This window comes from Pecten maximus, chromosome 12, assembly GCF_902652985.1.
Source record: "Pecten maximus chromosome 12, xPecMax1.1, whole genome shotgun sequence".
Lineage (NCBI taxonomy): Eukaryota > Metazoa > Mollusca > Bivalvia > Pectinida > Pectinidae > Pecten > Pecten maximus.
Genome location: NC_047026.1, coordinates 30,409,458 through 30,426,064, shown reverse-complemented (window position 1 = coordinate 30,426,064; position 16,607 = coordinate 30,409,458). Strand labels below are relative to the sequence as shown.

The 16,607-nt window shown below is 33.4% G+C and overlaps 1 protein-coding gene across 1 annotated transcript; it reads right to left on the bottom strand.

Moving 5' to 3' along the window:
• Positions 1-600: 600 nt before the first annotated feature.
• Positions 601-11,925, bottom strand: LOC117339524 (hematopoietically-expressed homeobox protein hhex-like). The gene is made up of 4 exons (XM_033901176.1): positions 11,052-11,925; positions 2,971-3,158; positions 2,193-2,243; positions 601-1,510 (listed from the first exon to the last, which is right to left on the bottom strand). Exons 1-4 carry the CDS (start codon positions 11,479-11,481, stop codon positions 1,334-1,336), a joined length of 846 nt encoding a protein of 281 aa, XP_033757067.1. The 5' UTR covers positions 11,482-11,925; the 3' UTR covers positions 601-1,333.
• Between the last annotated feature and the right edge of the window lie 4,682 nt (positions 11,926-16,607).

The following is a 16,607-nucleotide window of genomic DNA, read 5'->3' as shown; positions in this document are numbered from 1 at the left end:
ATTATTATCATCATTGCCATGTACATATTTTGAAATAAAGTCATCTTTCATCCTTAGATCGTCCTGTCTGCCGATTCAGCAATGCATTTTCCTTTTCTGTTACCAGTGAAGAAAATGATTTGATAATACGAGTAATGACTATCTACCTAAAGTTTCTAGCGAAAATGCGTCGATTCATTTCTAGTCAGTTGTGTAATTCTTTTCAAAATGTTACGATGAAGTTTTTTTTTAATTTTAGTTAATATTTCCATATGAAGAGACCTTATGTGTTGATACAAGTATATGCAATCGACACTACCACTGCACGAGGGCTGATTGATATATTGTGAACCTTAATAGTCAGAGATTAGTATGACTTAAAAAGAACGTCCTTGAGTATCCCTTCAATACGTATAATCATCTGAAGGTCAATTAAGTATGGCTACTAAACGCCATTGCTTTTGTAATTCGGCAATTGGACGGTTCGACAAGCAATAACTTGAGCCATAAGGTGCACTGGTAGTTCTTTAATATAATTGTTCTCCGATGTAGGTATATAGGTATATAGGACATATTTTTGTCAGTGGATGAGTAGAAACAAAATGTGAAAAAAATCTTATATTCATGTAAACATTTTTATTTCTCATTTCAATTTTCCATTCATACACTCTTCCACCTACTTTCAGCTGCTGCAAGTATTCTGTTTTATCAAATATGCTTAAATAAAGCAATGTTATAAATATATTGTATTATACATGTAAATAATTATGACATTTCATACGTTTTAAAATGAGGTACTGGATGCTACGATGATTGCACCTCTGTGACCTATTAAGACATGTTATACTATTGCCATTGTTCATAATCGTTAGTAACGTCGAAGTAGATTGAATATAATGTCTTGTATAAACAAGGCATTAATGTTACATATTGCATATCTCCTATTTTGCTTCAAGTTGCAAAAGTGTCAGTGATACAAGCAAGAATACTTCATTCATTTTAATTGCAGATTTGATGCATACACATAATCAGTTTTCTGCATTCGCCAACCATCGGCACAATTATAGCACTTTGACGCTCTGCACTTTATATCACATTTCTTGCCAGTCAGTCAGTAATACAAATCTGTTTGAGTTATTTTCGCCCATATATCTCACCATCCACTTTTGTCTGTCAATCTATATTCAGCATATTGGCAAAAAGCATCAACCACCATCACCATTTTTCTCAAATAGTGAATTTGTTTTTCTGCGTCTTTATTAGAAGCACGTTTTTCATGACGCGCACAATTGCAGAGCCATAGTTGTATTCATATCACCTCTGAAGAACCAAAACTAATGACATTCAGCGGAATCTATTTACTTATGCACTCTTTACCAACGTCAATTTCATCGTCGGAATCATCTAAATCATTATCGAAATCTTCCTCGTCGGAGGTACATCTGTCCATATCGTCCATCTCACTTTTCGAGGAGCGTTCTTCTTTGTTTTCGCCGGACGCGTCGTCTTGTTTATCTGCTGATGGAGATTCCTGAAAAAAGGAAATAAAAAAATGATTCAAAGAATTTGAAACAAAATAAAAAACACAATAACATAAGGGAATCAATTGCAAAATATATTAGGATATCGAGATAAGATATATATTCATCGATAACTCATTTTATTAGTTATGCTATTATGCACGTTGTATCAACGGTATCGTAAAAGAAACGGGGAATTAACTGTAGTCGATTTTGCATGGTTGACAAAGCAGACAAAATAGATAAATTGTGAAAACTTGTTCCAATAATGCGTAATTATGATTCCTGAACTAACCTATACAGAATAATATATATAGTCAATAACTGGTACATCGTGATTGCACGTGATAACGATGGCTAAGTAAATACGGGTGGTGCAGTAGTTGATAACGCACTTGTCGTTCACCAAGGCGATCTCGGTTCAATTCCTCGTCCAGACGTGAACATATATTTCATCATCTACCCGACGATATGGTAACTCCAGTGTTCCGCCTTAGTAACCACCTCCACACCCAACCCACCCTGACAGGAAATTTTGTATTGTGTTATACCAAATTGAATTGGATACTATCTATATGCTGAATACATTATCTTAAACCAGTCTGTGTTGCCTTTAGTGTTGGTATGACAACTGTTACGGACACTAACCTCTATTACATCTATCAATTAGACTTTATCAAAATGTGAAAATACCTGTTTTAAACGGCGCCATTTTGCTCTTCGATTCTGGAACCAAGTTTTCACCTGCAAAGATAGAAAAAAAAACGTAAGGTTGATACTAAAGCTAATCCAAAATATAAATCATTTCCATATGTCAATATATACACCAGTGATCTCAGTCAAGTTTGAATTATGTGACAATATCGATACACTGTGTTAGCTTGGCGTCGATGTATTGCCGACCCGAGAATAAATGTCACTATATTGCATGGTATATGTTGTTTGATACAGCTACCTCTGGCTGTATAATTTGTATTTATCAGACAAGACCGATAATTCATTCGACAGATTTCTTTCACCTGCCAACAGTGGCCACGAACATTTGTTCCGACTATTCTAAACAGTGGCCTTTCACACAATAGAGTATATCTCACAACTAGTTGTTGAGAGCTGAAGTCGAGAGTCATTGAAAAACAAAATGATAAGAATTGGCGTTTGACATTTATACGAAATTACGCAGTTACTAAGTGTTTTGTGGTATACAAGTTTCTGTTCTTACTGATCAGTTACTACAATTACTGATTTTGTATTCATTTTTGTCTTTGGAATTTATACCGTGTGGATCACTTAAATTTTTTTTAAATGTTTTGATTTTATATATGCGCACATATCTAATAATTTAAGAAACATGTTAAAGCGCCTTTAGGTAATATTGATAGTCTAAATGTTACAGAAATGAATGTCAAAACTAATCATAAAAACTAATTTCCGGTTTGATCTGTTTTAATTACAAATACCGTAATGAAATTACCTGTCTTTCAGTTAACTGGAGAACTTTTGCAAGCCTTTTACGTTCGGGTGGTGATAAATACTTCTGGGCCTCAAATTTTTTCTCAAGTTCTAAGGTTTGGTCATTAGAGAATCTAACTTGTCCACCTTTCCTCTTATGCATTGGTCTTTGTATGAAAGGGTAGTTCCACATAAAGTGTTTGGGTCCAGCTGTGAGAAACAAGATACAATGATAAAAAGATACATTAACAATTGATTACACTACGAAATTATCACATCATATTCCAAAACACACCTAAGAACACAGTTTCAACAATAATGATAATGAACAAAGAGGGGAAATATCATGAACCATACAAACAATAAAAATAGCCAATTGATCTGCATACTTTCTATGCATCATATCAAGTATTAATAATTATCCTAAAAATCAAAAATTCAATATGGGAAAGATCTTGACCTTAGAAACATCAAGTAACACCTAGTAACCATATACATGTCGCTCCCGGACACACTTAACACTTTCGTTACTCCTGGGATGACAATAATTACTAGCCACTTGAATCACACAGTGGGTAAGACGAGATCTTATATAAATTGGTCACGTTATGATTATCCTGTTAAGTCCATTCAAAGTTCACTTCAGTGCCGTATACTGTGTCCATATTATCATTGTATATACTTCACTCTTCCTGCTATTATATGTTATCTCTATATTAATTTATTTAACAGATTTATTGCATTCGATAGCGGAAATAATGCATATTTTCAAGATTCAATCTATTTTAAAATTAATGGGAACTTAGTACCGTAAAATGTATTGTGAAATCTAGAGATATAAATTGAAATGCTTTAATTGAAAATATTGAAACTCAAAACGACGTTTTCTTTTTTAAATTGAATGAATGTCTTTACAATTAAATAATAAGGAAGTCTAACTGTACTTGAGGAGACTTTTAACAATACAATTTCACATGTAAATTTCACGTGAAACCATTAACTAGTATAGATAGTATTTTTACGACACCATTAGATAAAGAAAGCGTCCACCCTGTGCATGCGTGTAGCAATAATGAAGTATAATTGGTATGTTTTCAAAGTTTAATTTGAACAAAAGGATAATGCATCAATTAAAATTTGTGACAAGGCTAATTTGATATCTAGAACAATGGGTTCCGATCTAAATGTCAACAAGATACAGTCAGCTTCTGTTTGATATGAGCAAAAGGTCCTTAGTGGCATAAGTGTTTCTCCAGTAACAACTAGTAATTGAATTCTTCAATTGTTGGCTATTATTCTTATAAATTATGAAAACAATAACACTACTTGAACAGGCGACGCGCTGTCTAATTACAGAGAAGCTTTAAAGAGGGTTATTCCTAAACTTTTCCGATTAGGAAGGTTAATATTTAGGGTCTGAGTTTGATCATCCTGTATTTGACTAATTTAGACTGTATTTGCTTCCGCTGTGTAACCACTATGGACCTTAACCTAACGCCCTGTAAGCTTAACTAAGAATCAGCAAACTGTCCTGATTATCAATAAATGTCACAAAGAAATTCAACGATTTGAAAGTATACCTAACAAACAAAGAACGAAAATATTAACATGTTTTAAATTTGAGTTAGGTTTTCTAATCGTTGTTAATTAACCATGTCTTTTTAAATAATTTATATACGATATGGTAAAGTTTGTCATGCTAGTGTCTCAGGATGGTCATGCCTGCTATGACCGTGTTCCTCGCTATGGCAGAATAATTGCCCCTTATAGCCACACGACACCACGCCACGAGGCGGAAGCGCGTGCCTTGCAGATTGCGAATATACCCATTGATCTCGCAGTTCTACACTTACTCGTGAAATTCCGGCGCGCAGGAAAGACATATGGCCGGGTGCGATAGTCCTCGGAGGTACTCTCAAAACTACTTGAATAAAACAATAATTTGAAACTGTGCAAAGTGCTTGTCATCGCCAAAGACATCAAACAGGAAAGTTGTTCTCTTTGTCCTCCTAAAATCTCATTTAGATTATATGCATTGTGATAAACGGCTTCTCCGGAATCAATTAATCTTTCTTAACATTTTTAGGTAGAATCAAAATATGACACTTATTATGGAAGAAAAGAATAAATACGGTGAAGGTGAATTACCTTCTTTGCTGTTGAAATTGAATTGAAACTGTCTCTTTTGTTTTGATATGAATACCATTTCTTACCATTTTGTTTTATTGAAAGGATGAGAAACACTTTATGTTATTTTCCCCAGCTTTTGTGTGTATAATGCCTCATTAACGGTATCAGTGAATATCATACCCGCAGAGTACTATTTACTTATTATGATTTATTTTGATTTATTGTGATGGCAATACAGAAATAAATCTTAGTCTCCACGCATTCATTTTTTATCATAATTCAGTAGAAATGAAGAATAGCATGCGGTAGTTTAACCACGATATAAACAGCCGCGGATTTGAAAACAAAGTATTATCGTCATCTAAATAAATCAATACTAATCTAACAACTTTGCAAAAGTACAAGGACTAACAGCCGCGATTTAAAAACCTTTTCTGCGTAATTTCAATTTTGTAACACGTAATTGTAATTGTCATCACTATTTCGTATATATATCCGCCAAGGACCGTTCCAAAATGTGGGTATTGCTACTAGATGAGCAAATATTTGATTCAAGTTAGATAAACAAAGTCATCGCATTTTTATATCTTCACAACGATAACGATAATCATAATCTAGAAGCTCTCATTTTAAAGCAATTATCACATGCGATCCCTGATATAGTATTACCAAACCCAGTATTCAGATAAGTAACCCAAAGTAAGAGGTTCGCCAGTTTAAACAGTTTGTATATTATATGTCAAACTTTCATTCATTAAACCTCGACCAAGTCTTTCATCTGTAGGTAACGTTTACATAACCATGATATGTTTACATTCCACAGAGGGCCTCGTTTGTCCCCAGTATTTACCGCCTTTGGTTACTTGTTGTATGTGGTCAATCCAGTATATTGGTCAAACCACACTGATAAGACAATAGCGTGTGACAAAGAGATGAATGGCCATAGGAAGCCGACTGTTGACTGGCCGTCGATAAGAATGTTTGTTAAGGTGTACCTATCAATGGGATGATCCAACAATCCTTGTTAATTGTTGTTCTATAGCTAGTTGTAACATAAATAACGAAAGTATCGCTATGTTAATACCCGTGCGGTACCAATCCGACAGGTGCCCGTCTGTGGACACGTGGTCAATGTCGCCGGACTGGCGCTGATGGGGTTAAGGAAAATGCCGGTGTTGGTGGTCAAGCCACAAATGAGGCAAACCTATCGAGGAGATGGAACTAGTAAGACCCTGAAGACTTTAATGCCAGAAACACCTTACAATTGATACTGATAACTCCAAGTCATTTTGATTTCAAATCACTTCAACTTTAATTTTATAAGCGATAACAAAAATGTCAGTTTGACCCGCAAGGACGCTCATGATCGAAAATGGAAACATACCAAAAATGATAACGTTATAACTAGTTCTTCATGTTTATTGAGTACATCCGAATATATTTTGATTAAGCTTTCAGACCACATAATATTTACTAGAAATATAAAGCATGAGAAATATTTGTTTGAATATTTATTGCGACGATAAAAGCGATATATTGAATCCTTATAAATAATAGGAAATATCACATAGAAAAAAGTCATTGCTATTACGGATGTGATTTAGGCTAAAGGAAAAAAATCACGCGAAGTTTCTGGTATGTCAATATTGCATGAGTAATACTCAAATTATCTGAATATCCCATAACAGATATTTTACTCTAATATCAATACATTGTTTTATATTCAACATTTGTATATTATTTATTTAATCCCTTTTAAAGTCTTTCATCAATGTTTTTGATCAGTCGATCACTGTCAGAGCTACAGTAGCGGTAACGTGCTGTACGTATTTCTTGTGATAAATTAGTTAAAGATATCTCGACAATTTGTGTAAAAGAAAGAGTGTCCTTTGTTAATCTATTTGTTTGAGGAACATACGTGTTTCACACGGTCTTCTGTAAGGGCTGTCTAATTGTGTACACAACATTACATACATCAGAGGAATCGCTGAGTGACGAATCCGGACTATATATAACCCCTTACGAGACGGAACACAGTTAAACGCATTTTCCGTAATACAAATTATTTTTCGCCATAGCCGTATAATATTCATTTGGTCCCGGATATGACGCGACAGGTGGCGTTAATGGTCAAGATGAAGTATGTGATTGGTCAATGTTGCGGTAAATGCAAAATGCTGATATGCAGTTAAAAACGAAACAACGTTAAGATTGAATGCAAGCTAAATAATTGGAATTGTCGTTTCAAATGACACATTAATAAAATTATATTCCTGATTCAAATGCAGTCTTATTATCACCAAAATGATTCAGCCTGATATAATTTTGTTATCTGTGCTGAAACACATTAGTTCGTTAATTTATTTTACCTGCATTTTTACATTATAACCACCAGCATTAAAACTGTGCCGTTTATCTTTTTTAAAGATATTTCTTGTTTAGATTTAATCTCTTGTGCTAAAAGAATGGTCTTTTGGTGTGTTATAAATGTTTCTAGTATTATGGCATTGTCATTCTACACCTGCGCAATTCAAAATCAAAATCGTAAGAACAGAACCTACTGATCGATATATTTGATAAGTGAAGACTTATTTGGCGATTTGTATGAAAACAATCCAATATTTGAGTGTTATGTTTATCATAAATAACTTAAGGAAAGTTTTACTAAATTACACTTTAATACTGCTTTGATAGCATTATATTCTTAAATAGTAAACACATCCATCAATAACAAATAAATAAATAATCATCTGCGTCAATTGTTCTCTTAAAATGGCTATTGTTTCCGCTAAAAAAGAGACGGAGAAATGGTAGACCCAATTAAAAATAGTTAAGTAAAGTACTGGGGTGTATAGATCAGGAATGTGTCTTCCAAAAGTATTTCATTCCATTAAAAAAGCCCCGCCTTAAAATAAATTAAGCATTTATGTTCGAAGATTCAAATTAATGTTTCTATTTCCTGTGCGTACGTGTGCCTAAAAATGGGTTCAAGTACGATATAAGTATGATTCAAAAGAAAACATATCACTGTAACGCCATATTGTCTGCAAAATGTTCACCAATTGTCTATCAGCCCTGTGGTATAAAGGAATTGTAAAAAACATCATCAAAGTAAAAACTTTCCTTGTAATGTTCTTACAGTTCAAAAGTCAAATGGGATGTGGACTATACAGACACACTTCACGTAAATGGTGGAAGTGAAGAGCTGAAGTAGAAATGATGTTGTGATGGATTAACGACTACTAAACCGTTTTCACACTAAGGACAAAAAAAAAAAAAAAAACCAGCACACACACATACGCCCACGACCTGACTCTGCTTAGTAATCTTATAGCCCTGATGATACAAACTCTGCATCACCGTAAAAAAGAAATCTTTAGACACAGATTTGTTTAATATTACATTTTGTATGCATATTTTCACTGTGTGTAATTGCACTTATTATAAAATCTGACCCTTTATGCTTGAATTAATTATATTTTTATCTTTGAATGAAATGCTAAACTGTAAGCTTTTATATTTTATTACGAATTTAACAATACATTTTTGTGGTGTATAAAATACAGAACAAAACGAAATAACTTTTAAGAAGCAGAATCCAATTTAGGTATGTTTATTTCACATGATATCCTGATCCACATTAATATTTGAAATTTAATATACCAGTATAGAGACAACAATAATTATCTTCATCGTAATGATATCTACCTCGCTCAAAGAAAAACAGGTGGTCCCATTCAGACCTTGCTCTGTATTTTATGTGTCATTTTTTATTATCCATTAGGAGTTTTACAGTTTCATAGTTCATCTGGTGTAATTATGCATACACTTTCTGTTTTGTTTTACTTTCTAAGTTCATATCCAAACGTGCTATTTGTGTCGTTTGAACAATCCTTTAATTGATACGAAATCATGTCATATTCGGTTGTCTTTTAATGCCGGAATATTTATATATGAATATGCTTACTAAACATTGTTACTGAATTAATATCATTTTTTTTTATTACTGGCAATTGTTCAATTTATAAAGTGGCATTATAAGACAAGACTATTTAATCAAGTATTCACACAGCAGGTTTACATAAGGTAATCGTATTTATTGAACGTCAAATATTGACTACTGACCTGCCCGGATATGTACCGTTAAACAACCTCTTATGTACATATTTATCAATTAACAACAACTTGACAGCGCAAAAGTGGCACCCTACGTCTGGCGCATTATTCATGTGATAAGGTAGATTTTACCTACCAACACAACAGGTAGACAAATAAATATTTCTATCTACCAACAGGAAGTTGTATATCTGTAAAAATACTAACGATTGGGTCTGTAAAACAGGTATTTAAATGGTCACTCTGAATTGTCGAATAACTCATTCTTTATACACTTTACAATTTTGTAGATTATCATTGCTGTAACTAAACAACCTACCCACAATTTTTAAGGTGCTCTTTTTGAAAATGATATTTCATGAAATTCCGAACAAACGCTACCGAATATGTGTTAGAATATTTAAAGTCCTTCGTTAGCAACATTTTATTTTTTCATTTTTTTTTCTAAATATTTCATTTTTAAGAGCATAGAGCATAGCTTGTTAGATGTCCCCTAGGCTATTGGTACTAAGTGAAAGTATGAATAATATTTTAAATTACTATGTATTCGTTTATTTATTATTTGAGTGATTAATCTATAAGAATAATCATGCATGTAGATATCTTGTCATTGATGATCGGCAACAGGAATTAGATTTACACACAATAATTTAGTAAAATACGTGTTTGATTGATATTACCTATATTTTATTTAATGAAATCGTCATAGAAAATAAGATTTTAGTGTTATGCGTATCAAATGTTTTTGATTATGAAATATTGTTAAAGAATCAAGTCCGAATGTGTTTTATATAATTGAGGAAACTATTGGTCCGTTACAGGAAAACATCATACACATTTCATAGACATGAGGTACAAGGCATATATAGTGAAGAGAAAAACAGAGAGGAAATTGAAGCTAATTAAAGATTGTGAAGATTTTGTAACTAGAAACGTATGGCAAAATCCGAAGACGTTTCACCAACGTGCAATAAAGATAATGATTCTAAAATGTCTGTATTGTGAGTAAGTATTGCCGTAGACATATCATATAAAATGATTCCGCATGCTTTACACTGTCTCTGTACATAGTTTGTACCTAAATCTGACCCTTGTACAGATGGAGGCGAGAGGATTACTAACACAACATTTGATACACGGGTTCAAACAGCATTTCCGACTTGGAGAGTTAATTGATGCATATACAATAAGTACTCGGAAACAGTTCATATGCAGGACACTTATTAAATGTGATGTCTATTTTCATACTGGGTTATTTTTGTCATTTATTATTAATGACAAGCTCAAATACTGTAAGAGGAAAATGCTAGTAGGCGACACTGAGTAACCGTCAGGGCAACTTTTACTTGGGTCAAAAGTCCAAAGTAATCTAGTCTAAAATGAATTTGTTATGTTATGGAAGGTTTACGCATCAACCAATAATGTGCTATAATGGCCTATTTAAACGTACATGTACAATTCTTTGTTTCGATGTATTTTAATCACATAACGTCACTAAGAGATACACTGTGTATTTATTGCTTATATACTGAAGGCGACAGGATTTCATCAGTATCATTTTGTGTTTCTATATCATATACCTACACTCTCCTATAAATCCATCAAATGTCTTTGTTTCAATAGAATATAATTTTAATATTGATTCATCAGACTGTTTATACACGTAGTTTTGATTTGATATTCATATGGGATGCACATCAGGTATTGGATGGACAAACCGGCTTTTATAGAAACTGCATTTGCAATCATGATAATATAAAGTAGCCCTAAACGCTCACAAATGTTTTACTCTAGGCAATCGTAGAGAAACCAGACAACTATTTAGCAAATGAGTGTTGCACTTTATTGTTTACATACCTTTTGCATATGCATGGCGGTCTAGATAATATTCAGGTCTGGCGTAGGGGACGGAGTACATGTGGTTCAGGAGAGTATTTTGATATGTCGCTGGCGATGTCAAATATGAATGTGACAAGAGTGTGTTGGCATCGTACATTGGCAAGGGTTTGTACAAGCTAGTAGCAGTCACTGGCCCTGGAGACACATGGGCAGGGTTGATAGGTGTTGGTTTATGAAGTCCGGCTCCAGAAGTAGATGAACAGTTTTGTGAATTTCCAAGAATATCGTCAATCAAAAACGAGGTTTGCCCCGAAGGAGAACTTGAACTTTGTGAGTGCAATGATGCAATGGCGGCGGCCGCAGCAGGATGGTGAAGATGGGACGGAGAATACAGAGGGGGGACTCCTCCCGGCACAAGTTGCTGGAGTTGAGCGACAGGATGCAACATTTTGTTCCTGGTGTTATCCACGGAAACACGTAATGATAATTCAAATCACACTGTTACTGTTCACTCATATTTCTTCCTCTATGTGTTAAATATTGTTTCCATTGTAAATTATGTTTCCCAGTTTTACTGAAGATATAGAAATTACAATAATAATAGTTTCTAGTGATGTAGACACAAGTAGACCCCGATGTTGACACAAACGAAAGTTGTATTAATATTTAACTACCTATGTGTCTTGCCTCCTGCTGTGAGATGATATACCAAGTGTCATCAATCTGCTCGTGATGTCTTACACATTTACAAAACAGCAGCGGGTACGATCACGTTAACTTATGAGATTGTACTCGTAGATGATCCAATGTCACATATGACAGAACACAGAAGAGGATCCGGAAGGTTTGAAACGCCTTGTTTTATGTTTAGATATTAACACTTGTGCTAGTGATATACTTTTCATAATGATATCAGTATAACAGTGGCAATACAACAATAGGACCACATGATAGGCAATGCACGCCCAATTCGAAGCCTAGTGGGCGGAGCTAACGGTCGAATCGGGCCATAGGGGTATCGTTTCTCTCTTTCTATTGGGACAATCTATAGTTTAAGTGATCACTTTCAGGTTAAAGTTCAAGCAATTCCGTTTGAATGTTGTTCAAACATTGGCTCAGCGATAAACAGTGATCCCCCTTCACTGTATAACGGTGAGCAAATATCTCAATCGTCCTGGTACGGATAGCACTGTACTTATCTAATCAAGTACTGACACTCCTCGTTGTGTAGACAACCCCAGGAAATTGAATGGGCGGGGCCTACTGACTGACGGGACACCAAAGTAGTACTCCGCCCTTTAGTTTTAATCATCGGATGAATTCTGTGAAATTAATATAATAACAACTCATTTGCGGTAGCCAGTTGCAAGATTTCAAGTGTATGTATTTTCTTGTATTTTGTGCACATTTATAGCTTTTGCAACGAGTATCACCAATCAACATTTGAAGATTTTTTTTTAAACCTTTGTCTTCTTATCTCTTGACATAATAGTCTTTTTTTATTTTTTTATTTCATGGTATACATTTTTTTAAATTCTATTTTGTAATTTAAACAATGAAGTGTGTATTTTAATATTAACAAGGATTCTAGATAGCAGAGTGTGTGTGTTACTGGGGAATTAATGCGTTTTTGTTAAATATACAGTCGGTTAGGCTTTGGAAAATATTAAACCTAGCATTGGCTAGTATTTATGAAAATTACTCTTTAATCCAATATGTGAGTATTGTGTACATAGATAATGGAACTGTATTACAGAAAATCATATTATAGCTGTATCAACGATACTGAACAATATTCAATAACCATTTAAGTAAATAACTATATACTTCACACACAATATAGTACACCACATGCAGTCTCGCACCCGTCAATGTGGTTATAATTTGTGTTATGAAAATAATGATAATGACATAAATTTACAAATTATATGAAAATAGATAACAAAAGTCATATATTGTTTTAATTATCGTTATCCAGCAACAGAAACATCAATGGAGGAATAAAATCGGATAGATTTTTATTTCATATCAAAAATAACATTGACAATAAACAATAAACATGTTCACATCAATATAGTTTATTTAATTTTTTATATAGGAATATCTATTTTGTAATCTGTCGTTGTCCAAAACCACTTATACATATGTGCAATATTACTATCGGCATAATGTAGACGGTAAGGCCTGTTGATTTGATTACAATCTCATACACATAACACTAAAGTGTAGATTACTGGGCTAATGAAGATGACAGTATAATGATATATACAAAAGTCTATTAATATTTATCTTATCTACCTGAACAATATGTTTCATGATGTTTCCTCCCGGAGTTTATTATATATTGTAAGATTCTTAATTTTTAATTGTTAACGACAAAAATATGAATCAACATAAAAGTTCCGTCAGTCTTATTCTCGTGCAGTAAATGAAAAAGTTAACATGTTATTATATTGAATAACACTTGCTAGTGTCTCTTAAAAATATCAACCATACTAAACATGGGATAAGGAGTTAAAATGTCTTTATATAAATATACCCATACCATTGGATTATATGAATACAGCAGTGTACCTACATTATCACTTCCATTAAATTGAAAGTTAAACTCAGTTTGCAATGTGTACTTAAAGCGTCTCATACATTAATTAAGGCGTTAGAAAATTTAAAGTTAGGCAAGGTATCGATTTCAAGTATAGGGATTATTGTAAAACATTTATCAACCTGTATGGAAGATTATGGTGGCTAGGAAAGACTCAGGCAAAAACATCATCCCGTACAAATACGATATCTGTTTTTCCTTAGGTATTTTAATATCTACGCAAAAATGACAACTTGTTCACGTGGAAATCCAGAGTAATACCGTTAATTCAATTTATACCATATTTAAGAGATATGCAAGATAAAACAATAATTATTTCGATATATCATTAGTATTGAATACTATAGTGTAGTATAACCATACTATCACTTCCATGTTGTCAGCACCATTGTCATAATACCAATATACCACAAGGTGTAGCGATGCGATACCCATTAAAGTCATATGTATTGTAATAATTCCCAAAGTCGCATGTATTGTCATTTACATTACATTGTAATACTAATCGATGATTAAACTGGCCAGGAAGACGTATGGACATATTGAATTAATTAGTTCATACATTAATCGGAAAAACCTGTTTTGTACTTCGGGGAAATGAAACATTTCACATCCAGGACGTGACATCTACAGGGTTTGTAGAGCCCCGCACTTCAATTCCCTAAATCAGAAGTACATTTCTGCCTGATACCAAATCATAAAACAATAACAGGTATTATTCTTCATTACCCTCATTAATGCGCTATGACAAATAGCTAAGTGGTTTATGGGCTAAAACCGCATTATCTGGAAAAACAACTCATCTCTTCTTTCAATCCGTTTATTAGAATTAATGTTGAAAATCTGAAAAAAAATCGCACCATAAATATCTTTGATATATGTACTTGATTGTTAGCAGTGCTAAATCCAATAAGCTTATATGAATTATATTTAATAATGTGTATTTTGTTTCTGCTGGCAATTAAATGTGAATCAGGAGATAACTTCAATACAATGATACAATTGAAATAAATATGTCATTTTAAGTACAATTTTAGGTTTTTAGTAGATATCATGTTCTGTGTTCATGCCCCCAAGTAGTTGTATGTGTGGTTCATGTGTTTATAAATGCATATCATATACTTACATTACCCTATACCATCATCGTGATTAATAGCATCCTGTACATACATGTATCTTAAAAACATCTCTCTCTTCGTTATTCGGTAATACGTAATTGTAGGCTTTTGAAAATTCAAACGATATTTTATTGGTGGTAATTATTTACTATTTATGCTGTGGCTGTCTTTCAATACATTATTTGACAAGCAGTGTATACAGTATGGGCGGTGTACCATCTTTCAAGAATTATCAGAGTCATTAAAAAATAATGTAATTAATATAAACCGATAGAAGTACTACACCAAATCTATATAATTAACTAGTTCCGCCATCACCATGAAACATATATATCTTATAGAGATTTTCATAGCAACAAAATTAATCAAAAATGACATGAGGGGTAAACTATTAAATGTAATGAAGATGCAGGTTTTCCAGTAATCAGTAACCCATCAAACAGTGGAATGAGAAAACAGACAAGGCTAATGAATTTTTACGTTGTAATTTGATTATAACAGACAGCTAATATGGTATGATATTCCCGGCCTGGAGACATTAGTTATGGTTGTGATTTATTGTGGTGATATACCGGTATGTTATTAGTATTTGGTTTTTGTTGTATCGTTGTTAAACATAATTTATATACAATTTAGCCAAATAAGGATTTCCTGAACCTATATTTCTGTTTATAAAATTAATTATCATAATTAGTATTTATAAACGTTACTGGAGAGTAGATTTGACTAAAGTTAAAATTGAAATATCATGTGACCTGCATTGTTAAACAGCATCCGATGTTATTACATGAAAAGCATAATCCATGTCAAATTAACGCGATGAATAACAAGGAATTAATTATGAAGCTAATTTTTGTCGCAATAGCATTGCCGGTGTTGGTGTGTTACCGAAGCGGGACGTAAATGACTTCCTTAGATTGAGTAGATACTATTGTGATCGAGCTCGCAGTTGAGGTAACTGAACAATGAAAAGCATTGTTTGCTAAGTACATTGTCCAGACGAACAGGAAAATTGGACGGAAACTAGGCAGATATTATGTGTGTTTACATAAAACCACAAGACTGCTACCGTGCTGACACTTCACCTAATAGGTTGCCACTCAGCACATGCGACATACGAGCAGGCCTCTCTTCAGCATCACGCCAACCTTGCCGTCTGCAATATGATCTAGGCTCCGATTTCTAAAAAAGTTCGAAGCCCCTGTGTTTGGGGGCACCAATTGTAATTGCTTATGATGCATGGAACTAATAAAGTTCACCACCGAATCATAATATTTACATAAAATCACCTGATGTAAGCTGTAGATGTTTATGTTGATACAGCATTATACAGTTTTTTCAATTTTCAAATAAAAACATCTTCTTATTGTGATTTGTACAGTAAGACGGTTAACAGGTTGATTTAAACATGAATTGTTAAAATAAAACAATGATCAAATAGTTGAAACGATGACGTCATACATGCAGTGGATGACTTTTTTAACAGCCAAGAAAAGGAGTTCTATAAAAGTGGCATTGAGGCCCTAAAACACCGCTGGAAAACGCGTAAAAAAGCGAAAGGGGATTATGTAAAAAAAAATATTACAATATATCCGGCAAAATTCAAATCCTTCAATATAAGGCTAACAACATATCAATTAGCCCGTTTTAGTCAGTTGTTTTGTTTACCTGTTAAATGTGCACGTTAGTTCCTGAAAAGTGTTTTATACAGTTCTATAAAACTGATTTTGATTTTTTAAATGAATGCCATGACACTTGATTGCAGCAATATCTTGTTAATCCATATTTCAAAATGTCAATGCTATAAATTGATAAGCAATGGGACATTTTGTGGAATCATCTGTTTATCAACAA